General features: G+C 45.2%; 1 protein-coding gene across 1 annotated transcript; it reads left to right on the top strand.

Annotated features, from left to right (window-relative positions):
• The first annotated feature begins 673 nt into the window (after window positions 1-673).
• On the top strand, window positions 674-3,226 carry LOC142786377 (uncharacterized). Its single transcript, XM_075884041.1, has 2 exons — window positions 674-711; window positions 1,567-3,226. The coding sequence occupies exons 1-2, from the start codon at window positions 674-676 to the stop codon at window positions 3,224-3,226; spliced, it is 1,698 nt and encodes a 565-aa protein (XP_075740156.1).
• Window positions 3,227-14,109: the final 10,883 nt, after the last annotated feature.

Raw genomic sequence — 14,109 nt, 5'->3', positions numbered from 1 at the left:
ATTATTTTGTATACAAAACATACGCCACTACGGATTAATTTAAAAGTTATGAAAACTCAGAGAGTATCTAGGAATCGATTGTTAGAATATTTCAGTGCACACAGAACAGATTTCCTTCCGCCTTTTAATTGTCGGCGCTGCGCGCCCTGGAATCATTCCAAATAAAATGATATAAGGTGGTAGGCCACCTTCAAAAGACATCTTTTTTTTTCGCGAAATAAATATTTAGGTTTTTGTTTTTCTTGCACGCCCATACATTCACACATATGTTGCAACAAAAATTATCCTCCTAGCGTCGTTAGTTTGCGAGTTTCAGCAAGTTTTCTATACCCTATGCTCCTATAGCAAAACTGACACCACATTTCCAACCGTGGTTTCGTATTCGAAAAATCGCTTTCAAAAGCAAGTGTTGTTTCGTCCTTAATAATGCTATTCAAAATACTTTATGCATTTTATTGTGACTGTTATATAAGATGATGTCGTTAAATACAACTTTGTGTTTCAACGTCTTCATTGATCTCTGACAACAGCCTCAAGGGGCACGCACGATGCTCGTCGGAATTTTTCTTGTTTGCCTTGGTCAGGCTACGTCAGGCTTCGTTCTGCATTTGTTGCACGTGTCAACGCTACTAGGGCTGTATCCTTAGGCCACCTGGACCATATTACGACCAGCATGGGGAAGTGCAGAACACAGAAGACGAGGAAGCGCAATGGAATGGAATGGAATGGAATGAAAAAACTTTATTTCAGTCCTGCAGGACGCGCTTAGCGCGTAGCGGCCGTCTCCCACGTAGGGACCGACAGGGAGTACCTGGCGGTCGCTTCGTGGGCCGGCTGGACGACCCATTGCTGGTCGGCGAGAAGTGAGCTCCTGAGGGACCTCTCCCAATCGCTTGAGGTAGAGTCGAGAGGAGTTGTTCTACACTCCCAGAGCATGTGTGCGAGTGTCGCTGTGTGTCCACATGATGGGCATGTGTCGCTGGAGTATGCATCGGGATAATAAACGTGAAGCGTGGCAAGGTTTGGGTACGTGTGTGTCTGTAATAGGTGTAGGGTTAATGCCTGCGGTCGGTTATGTTTCGGATGTGGGGGTGGAAAAATGCGGCGTTCCAGGTAAAAGTGCCTTGTAATTTCATTGTACGTAATTGGTGCATCCCGATTGGTATCTAACCCAGCAAAATGGGGTTGCCCTGTGGCAGTGCGGTCGGTAAGTGCGCGCGCTGCATCATGAGCGATCTCGTTGAGGTTGGATAGGGCACCCGGCACCTGGCCGACATGGGTGGGGAACCAGATGACAGTGTGGTGCTTCAGGGCACTCGGGTCTGCTTTGCGCAGGATACGTAACGCCTGGTCGGAGATGACTCCGCGTTCGAAGGCTTCGATGGCCGGCCTGGAGTCGCTCATGCCCTCATTCCCGTTTGCTGTCGAGCATAGCTATAGCTATAGCTACTTGCTCCGCAACTTCGGGGTTTCGGGTTGAGGATTGTGGCAGAGTTAAGAGTCTGCTGCGTGGATGATACCTGACCGCGGCGAAGTCTCGGTTGTTGCGATAGGCAGTGGCGTCATGTTTGCTGGAAATCGCTACACGACGACGAGGCTGCCTACTGACACAGACGCAGGTACTTCTGCGACAGCGAAGAAGCTTGGGGACATAAACAAGGCGTACCAGGCTCCGCTAGAGAACTCTGCGCTCCAAGGGAACAGTATAATGGACATTGGTATTCTTTCTTCAGTGTTTCCATCGCTGGCATGTTCCGAATACATGAACAGAACATTGAAGCTCGAGGAACGCTCTCGCCAAGAGATATGCTCGGCTTGTGCGGTCATGTGTACCGACTGTGGGTTCAAGCGCCGATTTCATACTTCGAGAAAGGTGGGTCGTGCCAATGAGAACAATTTACGTCTGGTTTACGCGATGCGCCAGTTAGGAAAAGGGCACGCTGGTGCGAAAACTTTTTCCAAATTGATGAACATGCCTGCTCCTCCACGTCACTCCGCCTACGACAAATTGTCATCTCCGCTTTCTGCAGCGGCAGGAGAAGTGGCGTCGAAGTCAATGACTGATGCTGCTGTGGAGGTTCGTCGTGTTGTGGGGAGTGCCGAGTGTGGTGTTTCAGGTGATGGCACGCGGCAGAAGCGTGGCCATTCATCTTTGAACGGTTGTGTGTCTGTAATTTCTGTTGACACGGGAAAGGTTATTGATGTTGAGGCCCTTTCTAGTTCGTATAAGTCTTGTAAAACCAAAACTAAGTTGAAGCAAGATAGTGCTTCGTACCAGAAATGGAAGGCAAACCACACTTCCTGTCAAGCAAACTATGAAGGAAGTGCTGGCAGTATAGAAACGGTTGGTCTATACCGAATATTTGAAAGGTCGAAAGGCAAAAGAGATTTGAAGTACCTGCAGTACTACGGCGATGGTGATTCCAAGAGCTATGCCGCTGTCAAAGACATGTATGGAAAGGACAGTGTGCCGAAACTGGAATGTATTGGACATGTCCAGAAGTGTGTTGGCTGCCGCCTCAGAAAACTGAAGAAGACAGTGCGTGGACTCGGTGGTAAGGGAAAGCTCACTGATACCCTCATTGACCAACTGCAAAACTACTATGGCATCGCCATAAGGGCTAATGTGGGGAACCTTTCTGCAATGAAAAAGACTACCCTTGCCAGTCTTTTTCACTGCAGCTCTACCGACAAGCAGCCGAGACATGGCCTGTGTCCACTTGGACCGAAAAGCTGGTGCGGATACCAAAGGGTCAAAGCACTTGGCGAAGAGAAATATGTACACAAAGGAGGACTTCCAAATGATGTGCTCAACAAAGTTAAAACTGTCTACAGTGATCTGTGCTCTGATGAACTTCTAGTGAAGTGCCTTCATGGAAAGACTCAAAATGCTGATGAGTGTTTCAATGGTCTAATATGGCAGCGGGCACCCAGAGCGGTCTACGTAAGCTTGCGTAGGGTAATGTTTGCCCTGCATGATGCTGTGGCACTCTTTAATAATGGCAGTAAAAGCACCCTAGATATCCTGAGGCAAACTGGCATAGAACCAGGGTACCACACGACGAAAGCTTGCATCGCCAGGGATCCCCTGCGCATGCAGAATGCTAAACGCAAGTCAGCGGATGGAACAAAACAGGCCAGGCGGAAAAGACGAGCAGCCACCCGAACAAAAGGAGACAATAATGCTTCCGCAGAAGGGCCCAGCTATGAATATGGTGCATTTTAGGCCTGCATGCGAAGATTGTGACCCTTTTTACAAGCTCGGAAATCTTTGTTTGCGTTTTCTTTTTTTATTTGAAAATAACAGTTTGCTCCAAATGCTGCGGCGCAAACTTTCATAACGTATTTCTCAGCGTATACTTTGAACTGAAATTTTGCACAATGATTTACAACATATATATCTGTGCAGTGAACTAGAATAAAAGAAATTAATGGAATATATTTCAGTTCACAGCTGAATTCTCCAACAAGTTCAGTCTAAATTGGCTCTTTTTCCCCTTTTATTAGATCCTTGATATTCACTGCATAATATTTATTCTAGTTCACTGCATAGCTCCAGCTATTATATATAGTTACACAAATGTTAAAGTTTTACTGAATAAAGCCACTCATTAGTCACTTATCACAGCTGGCGTGACTAGCACTTTTAATGCAATTTTTGACAAAGGTTACCTCCCAATAAACATTATTCAATATTTTGCACTGTAAATATCTGGGTAAAATAAATAAGACATGCTGGTTTTGAGGAAGAAGTTATTTCAACGCTGCCTGCCCTTAAAAAATTTTTGTTTTTGAGTGGCCTACCACCCTAAGCCGTGGAGTATCGTAAAAGAAGTAAAGGCGCACAACATGCACACTTTTGTGTCTTTATTGAGCACACATTTGCTTCCATAAAGACTAATTCATAGCAACCCCACTTTTTTGGCGTTCTAAAACGGAAAGTCTGGTGATACTCTCCCTCAACTTATTGTTATTTCACTCATGCAGTGACCATGGGTAGCGATAGCATTAAGGGGGCATTAACGAGCAAAACCATTTTTTTGCGTTAAGGTGTAGTAAAATTTCACTATTCTGAAAACAACAATTTTACCGTGACATGGCGCTAGGTAAACGATAAAATACGTGAAGAAGTGCGAGTGGACACGTGACCTTGAAATTCCCGCAGCCAACACTATGACGGCGTAAATTTCGAAGGCGTCAATCACGTCATACGTTGCTTCCAATCAGTAAAATTGAAATACAATTTCGTTTCGGGATGCCATTGGCCTGACATACAAAGTTTCAGAAAATTTTATTGAGCCAATGTTACGAAAATAGGAAAAATACATTTTGAAATTTGTTACGTCACGAGTCGAGGTATCGATGAGTGCGAAAATTAAAAAGGAAACTTTAAACCTTGGTTTTATCTGCCAATAAGAACCCTAATATAGTGAAACATATCACATTAGAGTTATCAAAGTACAGTTTATCAATCTAAACCAAGTCAGTCTTTCTCTTCTGTGCCCCTTTAATGTTTTCTCTGCAGCTGCTCCCAACCTCTTCCAATGAATGACTGTACATCCACGTCAATCTGACCCGGCGATACACCAAGCGTCTATCGCAGCTGATGTGACATTATTTTCATGCAAGAATGTACGGAGACAGCAACAATTGTTATGAGCGAGGATTGGGGAAAAAAAGCTCCATAAAAAGCTCCATGAACAGCACGTTGGCAGGGCCCACTTTATGTGCGTTGCTCCTGCCCTTTCTTTGCTGTTTCGCTTTTTTGTGTGTGTGCGTGCTCAAGGCCCTTCAAATTTTTTTCGTGGCGATTAGCGCACTGTCAACTACTCCACCATTTATCTCTATAGCTTCCTGCGCCGCAACCCTCCCGTCACACTTTTTTTCCCTTGCTTCCTTAGTTGCATGAGCTCTTCTAACCACCCCGGGGCTTCCTCGCCCCCCCCCCCCCCTTTTTTTTTCCTCTCTTCACTTTCTGATTCACCCTTCTAGCCCGAAGCAGTGAACATTTCGGTCTTCATTTCGTCCTTTCGCACGCGCAGTTCGTGCTCTACGCACTTTACTTATCCTCAATATGTTCTCCATTAGCATCCATCATTCCCGCTCGGTTCTCTTCACCCCGTCGTGTGCAACCGTTTTCCGTCGACTTCACCGCATGGGACTGTTCCGCCATGGTGCTGCGAGTGTGGCGACACGTCGTTATGAGGGAGTAGGAGAACTTGAAAGCATGGTTCATTGTTGTTTCAGTTTGTTAAACTCCGTGCGGGCATGACACTTCGGTTTGTGCATGTAATGAATGAGATGTTTCTTTTCGCAGACTTTCCGCATAGCGACATCTTTTCGGATAATGACCCCTCAAAAGGCTAACCTTCTCATCTGTCTATACTTAAGATAAATAAATCATGACGAATACCACATATTAACGCGTACCACTGCAATTTCTAAATATCTGAATTGGAGGGGCTTAGCTGTGAATAGATGCTATCACATAGCCAATAAGTTACCGTATTCACATGCGCAAAACATTTAAACGAGGCGCTTGCGATGTTTGTGATCGCGAAATATATGCGTGTAATATAATCACGCATAGATTATACCACGTCTCTAAAACATTAAAACGACATTTATCATTGAAGTAGTCGGTGAAGTGGTGCAGTCTAACTCTTCGCTAGACATCGAACAAAATTGCTACAGATTTACCGAATATGTCCGTGACAAGTTATCATTGGCAGGTAAATAACATACTTTCAGTGAAAAAAAAAGCCAACTAAAATACCGCCAGGCATGCGCTGAACGCGCAGCACAGTCACAGCGAAAGATGGAAGAGCGGCTTTTCGCTGGCTTCGTTAACCACTATTTGGTACTTGCTACAAGCACACTTCCAGGGTACCCACTACGCCATAAAGCAACGTAAATTTTGTATAGTACGGAGGCATCCACTATTCCAACCTTCGTCATTCTTCGGAGAAGCATGGTACCCGCTACATACGTGCAAGGAATTTAGTACGATTTTTTTTTTCATGCTGTGGCAGACGAAAATGGAGAATTACGCTTCAAGCTTTCGTAGTGGATTGGAGCATTTGATGACCAACTCGTTAGGCGATTCGCAATGTGTGACGCCTGGTTGTTGCTTGGTTGTTCTTAAAGGCTGCATACTCCCATTAACGCGATTCCTTTCCCGGCATCAAGCCTACCTAAGGCTTGTTTGCAACGGAGTTTCAAGCACCAGCGTAGCTGTGTGGCAAAATACCGGGCTGGCACGCCGAAGACCCGGATTCGAGTCGCATTGTGCTCCTCGCGTTTTCCATTTACTTAGTTTTTATTATTATTTCGCGCCATATTGGTTACGGACATCGGCGGCGGCGGACAACTATGCGGCGCAGGCGACCCTTGTGGTCTCATAACACCTATCGCTATAAAAGACGATAATTTATAGCGTAGGTATTCAATTCTATAACCGAGATATGAGTGCTAGATATGACGCAGTAAGAGAGTGTGAAATCGGTTCTTCCCGTGTAGGTGCTTTTAAGGTGTGCCTAAATCGAAGAGCACGTGTGTTTACCGTTTTCTTTCCTTTTTTTTTGGCAATTCATTCTAATAGCGACGTTACCGTCATTGCAGCGAATTGAACCTGCGTCGTCAACGCTACGCTTTTGCTGTCAAGCTGCCGCAATCGGATAACAGTAGTCAAAGCCATTTTTTTTAAGCAAGCGAAATACGACCGTGAACCGTTCAGGTGAGGCAAAAATGACATTTACATTTATGTAACCCTAGTTGGGAGCGCGGCTTGAACTTCCCAGTACAGGACTTGTACGAGTGAAAGAAAAGAGAGAGATAGTGGGGGTGGCACGCACCCGCATCGGCGCCGAAAAGGAAGCCGTCAGCGGCGTCTACGGGCACCCATCGGCTGAACAATCGCCGACAACAAGCTCCCCCGGGGGGTCTCAAGTCCCGCCGCCGGGTGTGCTCCCTTGCTTCCGAATTGCCCAATAATTGCCGTCTCCCGCTCTCTCTTTACAAAGCGGCACCCCTCTGAGTGCACCCCCCGGTAACACCCCCCTCCACCCCCGCTCAGGGTGCAAACGGCAACAAGAAGCCGTTTCTTTCGGGATCGCCTTCCTTCAGTACCGAAACCACACTAATTGGTTTCGTTTAAACGGGCACTTCGAGGCGACGCAGAGAAGGCAACCACGGCGCTCTATCTTTTCAATCCTGTCCCCAAACTCTCCTGACAAGCGACAGCCTAGTTCGACTGCCCTTTTGCACTGGGAGACGAAGAGATCTGCCGACCGTGAGGCCCAGTGTTGTAAAAATATCGCGTCCTCCAACCCCGCCCTTTCCCTCTGACGCCCGCTGTTCAGTTTGAGGAAACCTTGGCGGCGATCTCTGCCCTCTTCAGAAAATTTTCGCCATCTTCTTTTCCTCCCATTGCGGCCCTTCTTTTTACGGCATTCTCCTCTTTTATGGTTCGACTCCTCCTGCTTCCTCCCCATACCACGATGTCATCCCCCCGTTCCCACGCAGTCTGCCTTGGCTTCGTATTGCGTACAGGCAGGACCTCGTTAGGGCTAAGCTCTCGTCAAAACGGCGCAGCAGTGTCCGCTTTGCGGTCAGGTCCAGCCGCCTGGCAAGCGACAGTTCGCGTCTTGAGGTTTGCGTTTCGTTCCACTGGGTGGGCGATCCGTGCACGTGGTGTCTGCGAACGATAGAAGTGGTGCACATATTGTGAAATTTATTGTTGCGCCACCAGCTGATGCGTTTCCCTGCATCGTCTTGTCTTGCGTCATTGCATTCGGGTTGTCTTTTGCTACACTGCAGGACACGGAGCGAAATTGGGGGACACGAAAGGTGAAACGCTGCACGCGCCGGCGGATAATCTGTCTTGCGGGCCCGTTTTGGATATCAGTCACAATAGTGTTTGATATGCCGCAACGTGACACGTGCCATAAAAACAGGTACCATATACTTTATCGAAAACATTTGAAGAAATTCATTCAACCGATATTTTTGCGGAGACATCTTTAGTAAAGCCCCATCATCATGTAGACATGGTGCTTGTCAGCGAGTAGCATTATTTAAGAAAAGCCAAGTTTCTCCAGAGCTGTACTGCCACAGATTTTATAAATGATTGTACTGTATCTCTATATTGGAGCACTGCACAGGTGAGGACAGCAAAATTGGGGAACGCTAAAAAAGTTCAACGCAATAGCGACATCTTGTCTTTGGTACCTACTTCAACCCCTTAGTGCGTAGTTTTCATTGTATGATGTTATTCAAGAAGTTTAAATTGTCGATTACGACAATCTATTTGATAAAGTTGAAAGTCACTTGTGCCAGGGAAGCTATCGCATTGCGTAATGGGTCGCATGCTTTAAACCACGACCAATCGTGCGCGTGAAATCTTTTCTACCTGGCTATGCACCCACTCATAGGTCGGCTAAAATTGTAGAGCTCACTCAGACTCCCTCATTAAACATATTTTGTGCTTAGGACCAGACTAAGCAAAATCTTCCTGAGCCGGACAGCCTCGGACCCACACTCACGAAAGTTTACTTCACCCGGACTCACTCATACTCACACTCACGACTCGATCTGAGTTTGAGTGAATGCTCGTGAGTCGACTCTTGAGTCATGTAAGTCTGTAATTAGCTTTTTAGATTATGGCGTCTATGTTCTTTAAAACAAATGTGATATCTCACGAAATCAGTGCTCTTCTTGGCGCCTTCTGACATAGCACCCTTGAATTCGAGTTATGAGAGCTCCAATCCAGCAAAAACATTTGCATTGAAAGGCATGACAACATAAGGTTTATTTATCAACAAGCTCCTGAAAGAACTGATGGGGGGAGAGTACAAGGCACCCCCCCCCCTGCGTAATTCACCCTTCTAAATAAAAATATTGAAATGGTGCATGAACGATACTGTTTTGGAATAATTGCGAGATATAGGGATGGTTTTAAATGCAAGGGTCCACAGAACTCAGGGTGGTTCGTAAAGCTCATGCTCGGAGGGATACGTTTTTCGGGGCTACAACGTCCCGCGACAGCGACCCCTTTCGCGTTTTGTTGTGCTTCACCGCAGTATTTTTTGCACTGCGGCGGAGCTTACTTATTTATGTTTCCACTTTTTTTTTATTTTGGCGGTAAAGCTTTAGCTGTAGTTTTCTAAAGCTTATGCATAGAATACTTTCTCTAGACTCACATACTTGAAACACAAACGCAGCTAGAAATAGGCTGAATGTGTCCGCACACCGCACAACTTATTGACAAAGTGTTCAGATCGAGTTGGCGTGGCGCTTCAGTTCGACCGTTCTTTAAGGTAGAAATAAAAGGCAGCTGTTTCACGAGGCGTGTTATGTCCATTTGTGACCCCCCGCTATCTGTAGCTGCAAGCCCCATCTCTTCCACCGGCCAACAGGGGTCACCCGAAGCGTTCATGGCGCAAAACCATGAGTTGTCGTCAGCATTACCTTCGGAATACGCCTCGTTGCGTGGTCGGAGTCTACGAATAATTCATCAGGCTTTGCTCTTGTCAGCTATCTCATGCCCGATTGATTCATTTAAGGATAACCTCTACTAGTAATTCATTCACTATTCATTCTCTGGTTAAATTCCTTAATAAATTACTTAACTGGAAACATTAAAGCGTAATTTTATCTGCTTTTTTTTGTTAGACACAACAATATTGAAAAAAATAACAAGCAACAACGCCAGGGAAACTATAGGGGATATTACTAGATGTAATTGTAATGTAAACGTCAATTACACTTTTATATTACTGTTACATCTAATAACATTCCCTATACTCTCCCTGGCATTGTTGCCTGTTAGGCTCAATACTACCTGGAGGTAGTTTGACTGCTTGACTATTAATGAGTCACCTCTAAGCGCTGTTTTTCCAATTTACTTATCAAAATAAGATAAAGTATATGCCGAAATTAGAAGTCTACGGAGTAAATTCAAGTTAGATCAGAAAGGGTCTTTTTTTTTTTTTTAGATATATCCAAGCCATACACATGTGATGAAAATTGAACGTGCTCCTACGTCGAAGCCATGCTTTTTGTTACCATCCCAATGCGCGTCCTTCCAGTATTTATTTATTTATTTATTTATTTATTTATTTATTTATTTATTTATTTATTTATTTAAAATACCTTACATGGCCACATGGGCATTGAGTTAGGCGGACGTTACCGAAATTACATACACCAAAGGTATAAACCAATTCACATGAAAAAGCAAAATTTGTTATGCAAGAACACAGCATGTAAAACAGAGAATGAGTACTATCGAAATTCTATAGATGGTGAACGATACAATAACCAGCAGAAATGGTAAAATTAAGAAGTGAAATACGAGTTGTACTGTATAATATAGGGCATGTTAAACTACCACCAAGAAGAATACAAATTCTACGACACATGAATATCTTCGGTGCAAAAAAGTAAGGCAGGGGGGGGGGGGGGGGAGGAAGATTACAACATTTACGCTATTGCGCATGAAACTGCGCAGCGCCCGAGTGAAAGCACTGATCATTACGAGCGATAAGTTGGGCAGAACGTGGTCTGTCGGTGACACGCGCGGTAAGAGATTGCCTGAATTTAGCCGAGTTAGTTTGCGCGACTATATATCATCAGGTAAGCTGTTCCATAGGTGCATGGCTCACGGAAGCGAGGAATAGTTGAAGGCGTCTGTGGAACCGTCAAGTCGCGTGGAGCTTATATTATTACGTATTCTACGAGATGTGTGCGGTGATGTGTGCAGGCCCCAACGCATGACGGTCGAGATGGTACACGTAGTTATGGAATAACGACAACAAGGCAATATCACGGCCATCACTTGACAGCCCGAGGGAAAGAGATAGTTTTATTTGCGTCACACTTGAACGATAGGTATAGTTTTGAGCATTGAAACGAGCGGCTTCTTCGTAATTTCTCAATACGAGTTACAAAATACAAGGCCACAGAGAAAATATCCGGGAAATTCGTTTCTTCCGTCAATTGATTGGTTAATATGGTTAAGAAGGCCATGGTGGGGGGATCCGATAATTTCTCTCATCTGCGGTTGCTTAACGTGTATTTAAATCGAAGTAGACGTACCGCTAGCATTTCACCTCCATCGAAATGTGACATCCTCGACCACGCAGCATCGAACGCGGGTCTTTCGAATCAGCAGCCGGGCCCCGCTACCGCGGTGTGAGGCCGCATGCGGCGGCTACAGTAGTCCGGCTGCCGTACTTAGGATAAGTCAACGCATCAGTAAGAAAAAGCTTAGTGGACGTCCTGTAAAAACTCTATACGATTGTTTTCACCAGTTTTGAAACTAAAAGTCGTTGGTCCTAAGCGATGCCGATCGAAAGTGGCAGTATCCTTCCCCCTCTTCAAAAAAAAAAACGATCATGAGCTCAATTTGAGGTTCGCAGTAGAGAAGCTGAAATACGCAGCGCTGTGTGCATCAAAAGAAGCAGTCTGCAACACCCCATAAAAAACAGACAACAACAAAACAATAGAAGTGCGAATCGCCGCGACCATACCCTCAATAATACCGCAGAACACCACTGCCGCGGGCGCCGGCGCTTCCCAGCCAAAAAGACGGGGCTTTTCGACGTGCGAATCGCAATCCACGAAGCCAGCTCAGCCTGCGTGCCTGCTAGTGAGTGCTCGCACTGAGAAGGAGAGAGCGCAGAGCACGAAATGGAAGTAAGTGGAGAGTGAAAGTCGGTCCTGTGTGCTTGCGGCCCCTAACCGAAGACAACGAGCATTGGAACGTAAACAGAGAGAAAACGAGAGGGACGCAGTGTAGGCTGATGATAGCATTGAACCTCGGCGATAAGCTAGCACTGAGCGCTGTCGAAAACGCATCGAGAGAAGGAGGGCAACACGGGGAGCTCGTAAAATGGCGCCGCACGGAAACAGAGTGTGAAAGGAAATCTCACTGCGAGAAGCCGCGGGAGGGTTGCGCTGCGGTGTCCTCCGACAAATTGGGGACGTGAGAGCGTTCACACCAACGTTGCGGAATGGGTGCCTTCATTCTATTCTAATTCCATTCCGGTGAATTGGAACTTGCCCCATTTCCATTCCTTTGAATTCCTCGTAATTATTAAACTTAGCCCGTTCCCACTCCGTCAATGGCCGGGCCATTCCACTACAGTCCAGTAGCTCCTAAACCTAAGAAAGGCATCTTGATACATTTATGAAGTTAAGAATGAACGCCCTACAAACTTGTGTCACCAGATACATTAAGGCATGTTTCCACCCCTGGAAATGATATTCAAAAAATTAACATCACTTTTTAATGTTTTAATAATCTAGAGATATTCAGAATTGTGCTGCAGCAAAAATGGCATCTCTATCTAGTTCTCTATAGAGTTGTGCTCTCTTTTTACAACTTTGATAGACCTCTCCGAAACAGAAACTGATAATTTTGAAACCTACACTATAATCAGTAAACTAAACCTATATTTGCTCGCAAGTTCATAGGGTGTATTTAAATGGGTTTTTGGTGAAGTTTACTAGAGCTTAATGAGATTGCGAACATTTAGATTGCACAGATTGCAACATCAGAGCGCACGAAGTAACATCGTGTTTACACTGCACCGGCATGTCGTACTAACAATTTAAAAGCTACTTTTGCACCAATTTAGTGTACGAAATTGTTGTCTTACCGAGTGTAACAAGATGTGGCTAAGTGCTAAGCGAAACAAAGGCAGGAACGCAAAGAGTGAAAATTGGAGGGCTTGTGACCGAGTAAAAGCTGTGAGTTAACAGGCAATGCAGGCACAGGGTAGGTTTTTGCAAAACCCAAACTCCCTGCCTTTCCTTGCATCTTTATCTCTCTCTCTCTCTCTCTCTCTTTTGAACAAACAAAAAGCTGTGCATTCTCAGCTTTGTTAAACGAGATATTTTCATAAAATATTTCGTAAAAAACCCACAACACGAATAAATGCCTCAGTGGGATGCATTGGTAGCGCGTCCGTAAAAAAATATCAATGTAGGCGCGTGCACTGTTTTGTTTGAACTATAGTACTGTATATGTAAGTTTAAAAATGCAAATAGCGGATATCTTGAGGCAGGAAGTTGTCGATCCTCGCTTACAGCACAGCTGCTTGCCTTAGCAAGGACTGAAGTCGCTTGAAGAACGCCAGCCGCCTCTCAACGGCTGACAAAAGACAAGCTTCATAAAAACTATAGGAGCTGCTCATCCACCTATAGGCTAACTCAATGCACCCAAGGAAGGTCCCAGCTATTAGCCCGGCGGCTTTCAGTGTCCTGCAACGTTCCCTTTACGTATATAAAACGTTGGTAAAACTTCTTTGTTTTGCAGCGAAAGCTCTTATGGGATCATAACAAGAGTCGCTTGCGCCGTAGTTTAAGACAAAAATCTAAAAAAAGACTTCCGAAAAGGGGGCAACGTAAATTAAGAATTGTACAAGTACGCAAAACACGTTATCAAGGTCTAACGTTAGTACCTTGGTGGCATATCTCGTGCAGTTTCAAACAGACGGGACCGTTTGTCTAGAAGGGGAGGAAAGGACAGTTTTGAAGAGAAAAAAAATTGGGTAGAGGGGGGAGGGGGGAGTATGAAGTCGGCTAGCGTGCCAGCCGGTATACGAAAGATTGCAGGGAACACAATCATTGCGCGAGCGTCAATAGGCACCGCAACTTGGAAAAGCGTATTTTCGAATATGCGTCCGACTGCACTGGCAGCGAGAGACGCAAGAACAAAGAAGGGAGGCGTGTGGAAACAGTTACTGGAATGTAACGTCTTCCCTCCTCCGAAAAAAGTGAGCAGGCGTCGGGCCCCTCCAGGTGGCAGGTGCCAGCTTGCTTTCTCCTTTCCTCTGTGTGCTTGTGTGTTCGTGTACGCAAATCACATAAATAAATAAATAAACATGTTGTAGGCAAGGTCAGGATGCGTTTCAAGTGTTAAGTCAAAAGTGTTTGCGGCATTACATGTCATTCTGGTAGCTTGGGTTAGTGAAGTAAGAAACGAAGCACGTAATAAGAAAATCATCAGTATGCTGTGAAAACTAACGATTGAAGTTTGGAAAAGATCACGTGGACAAAAACGTGCTCTATTTTTGTAAAAGTACCTAATTTCATTCACACTCT

Source organism: Rhipicephalus microplus, chromosome 2 (genome assembly GCF_043290135.1).
Source record: "Rhipicephalus microplus isolate Deutch F79 chromosome 2, USDA_Rmic, whole genome shotgun sequence".
NCBI classification, from domain to species: Eukaryota; Metazoa; Arthropoda; class Arachnida; order Ixodida; family Ixodidae; genus Rhipicephalus; species Rhipicephalus microplus.
The sequence above is the reverse complement of the archived record's forward strand: the minus strand, read 5'-3'. Positions and strand labels throughout refer to the sequence as shown.

What these genes read in the sequence shown, in the direction of transcription:
- LOC142786377 (XM_075884041.1), top strand. Translation starts at nt 674, where the DNA reads ATGGGGAAGTGCAGAACACAGAAGACGAGGAAGCGCAA. An exon ending in CAGAAGACGAGGAAGCGCAA is followed by an intron (nt 712 to 1,566) that starts TGGAATGGAATG and finishes CAGTGGCGTCAT; the next exon opens with GTTTGCTGGAAATCGCTACA.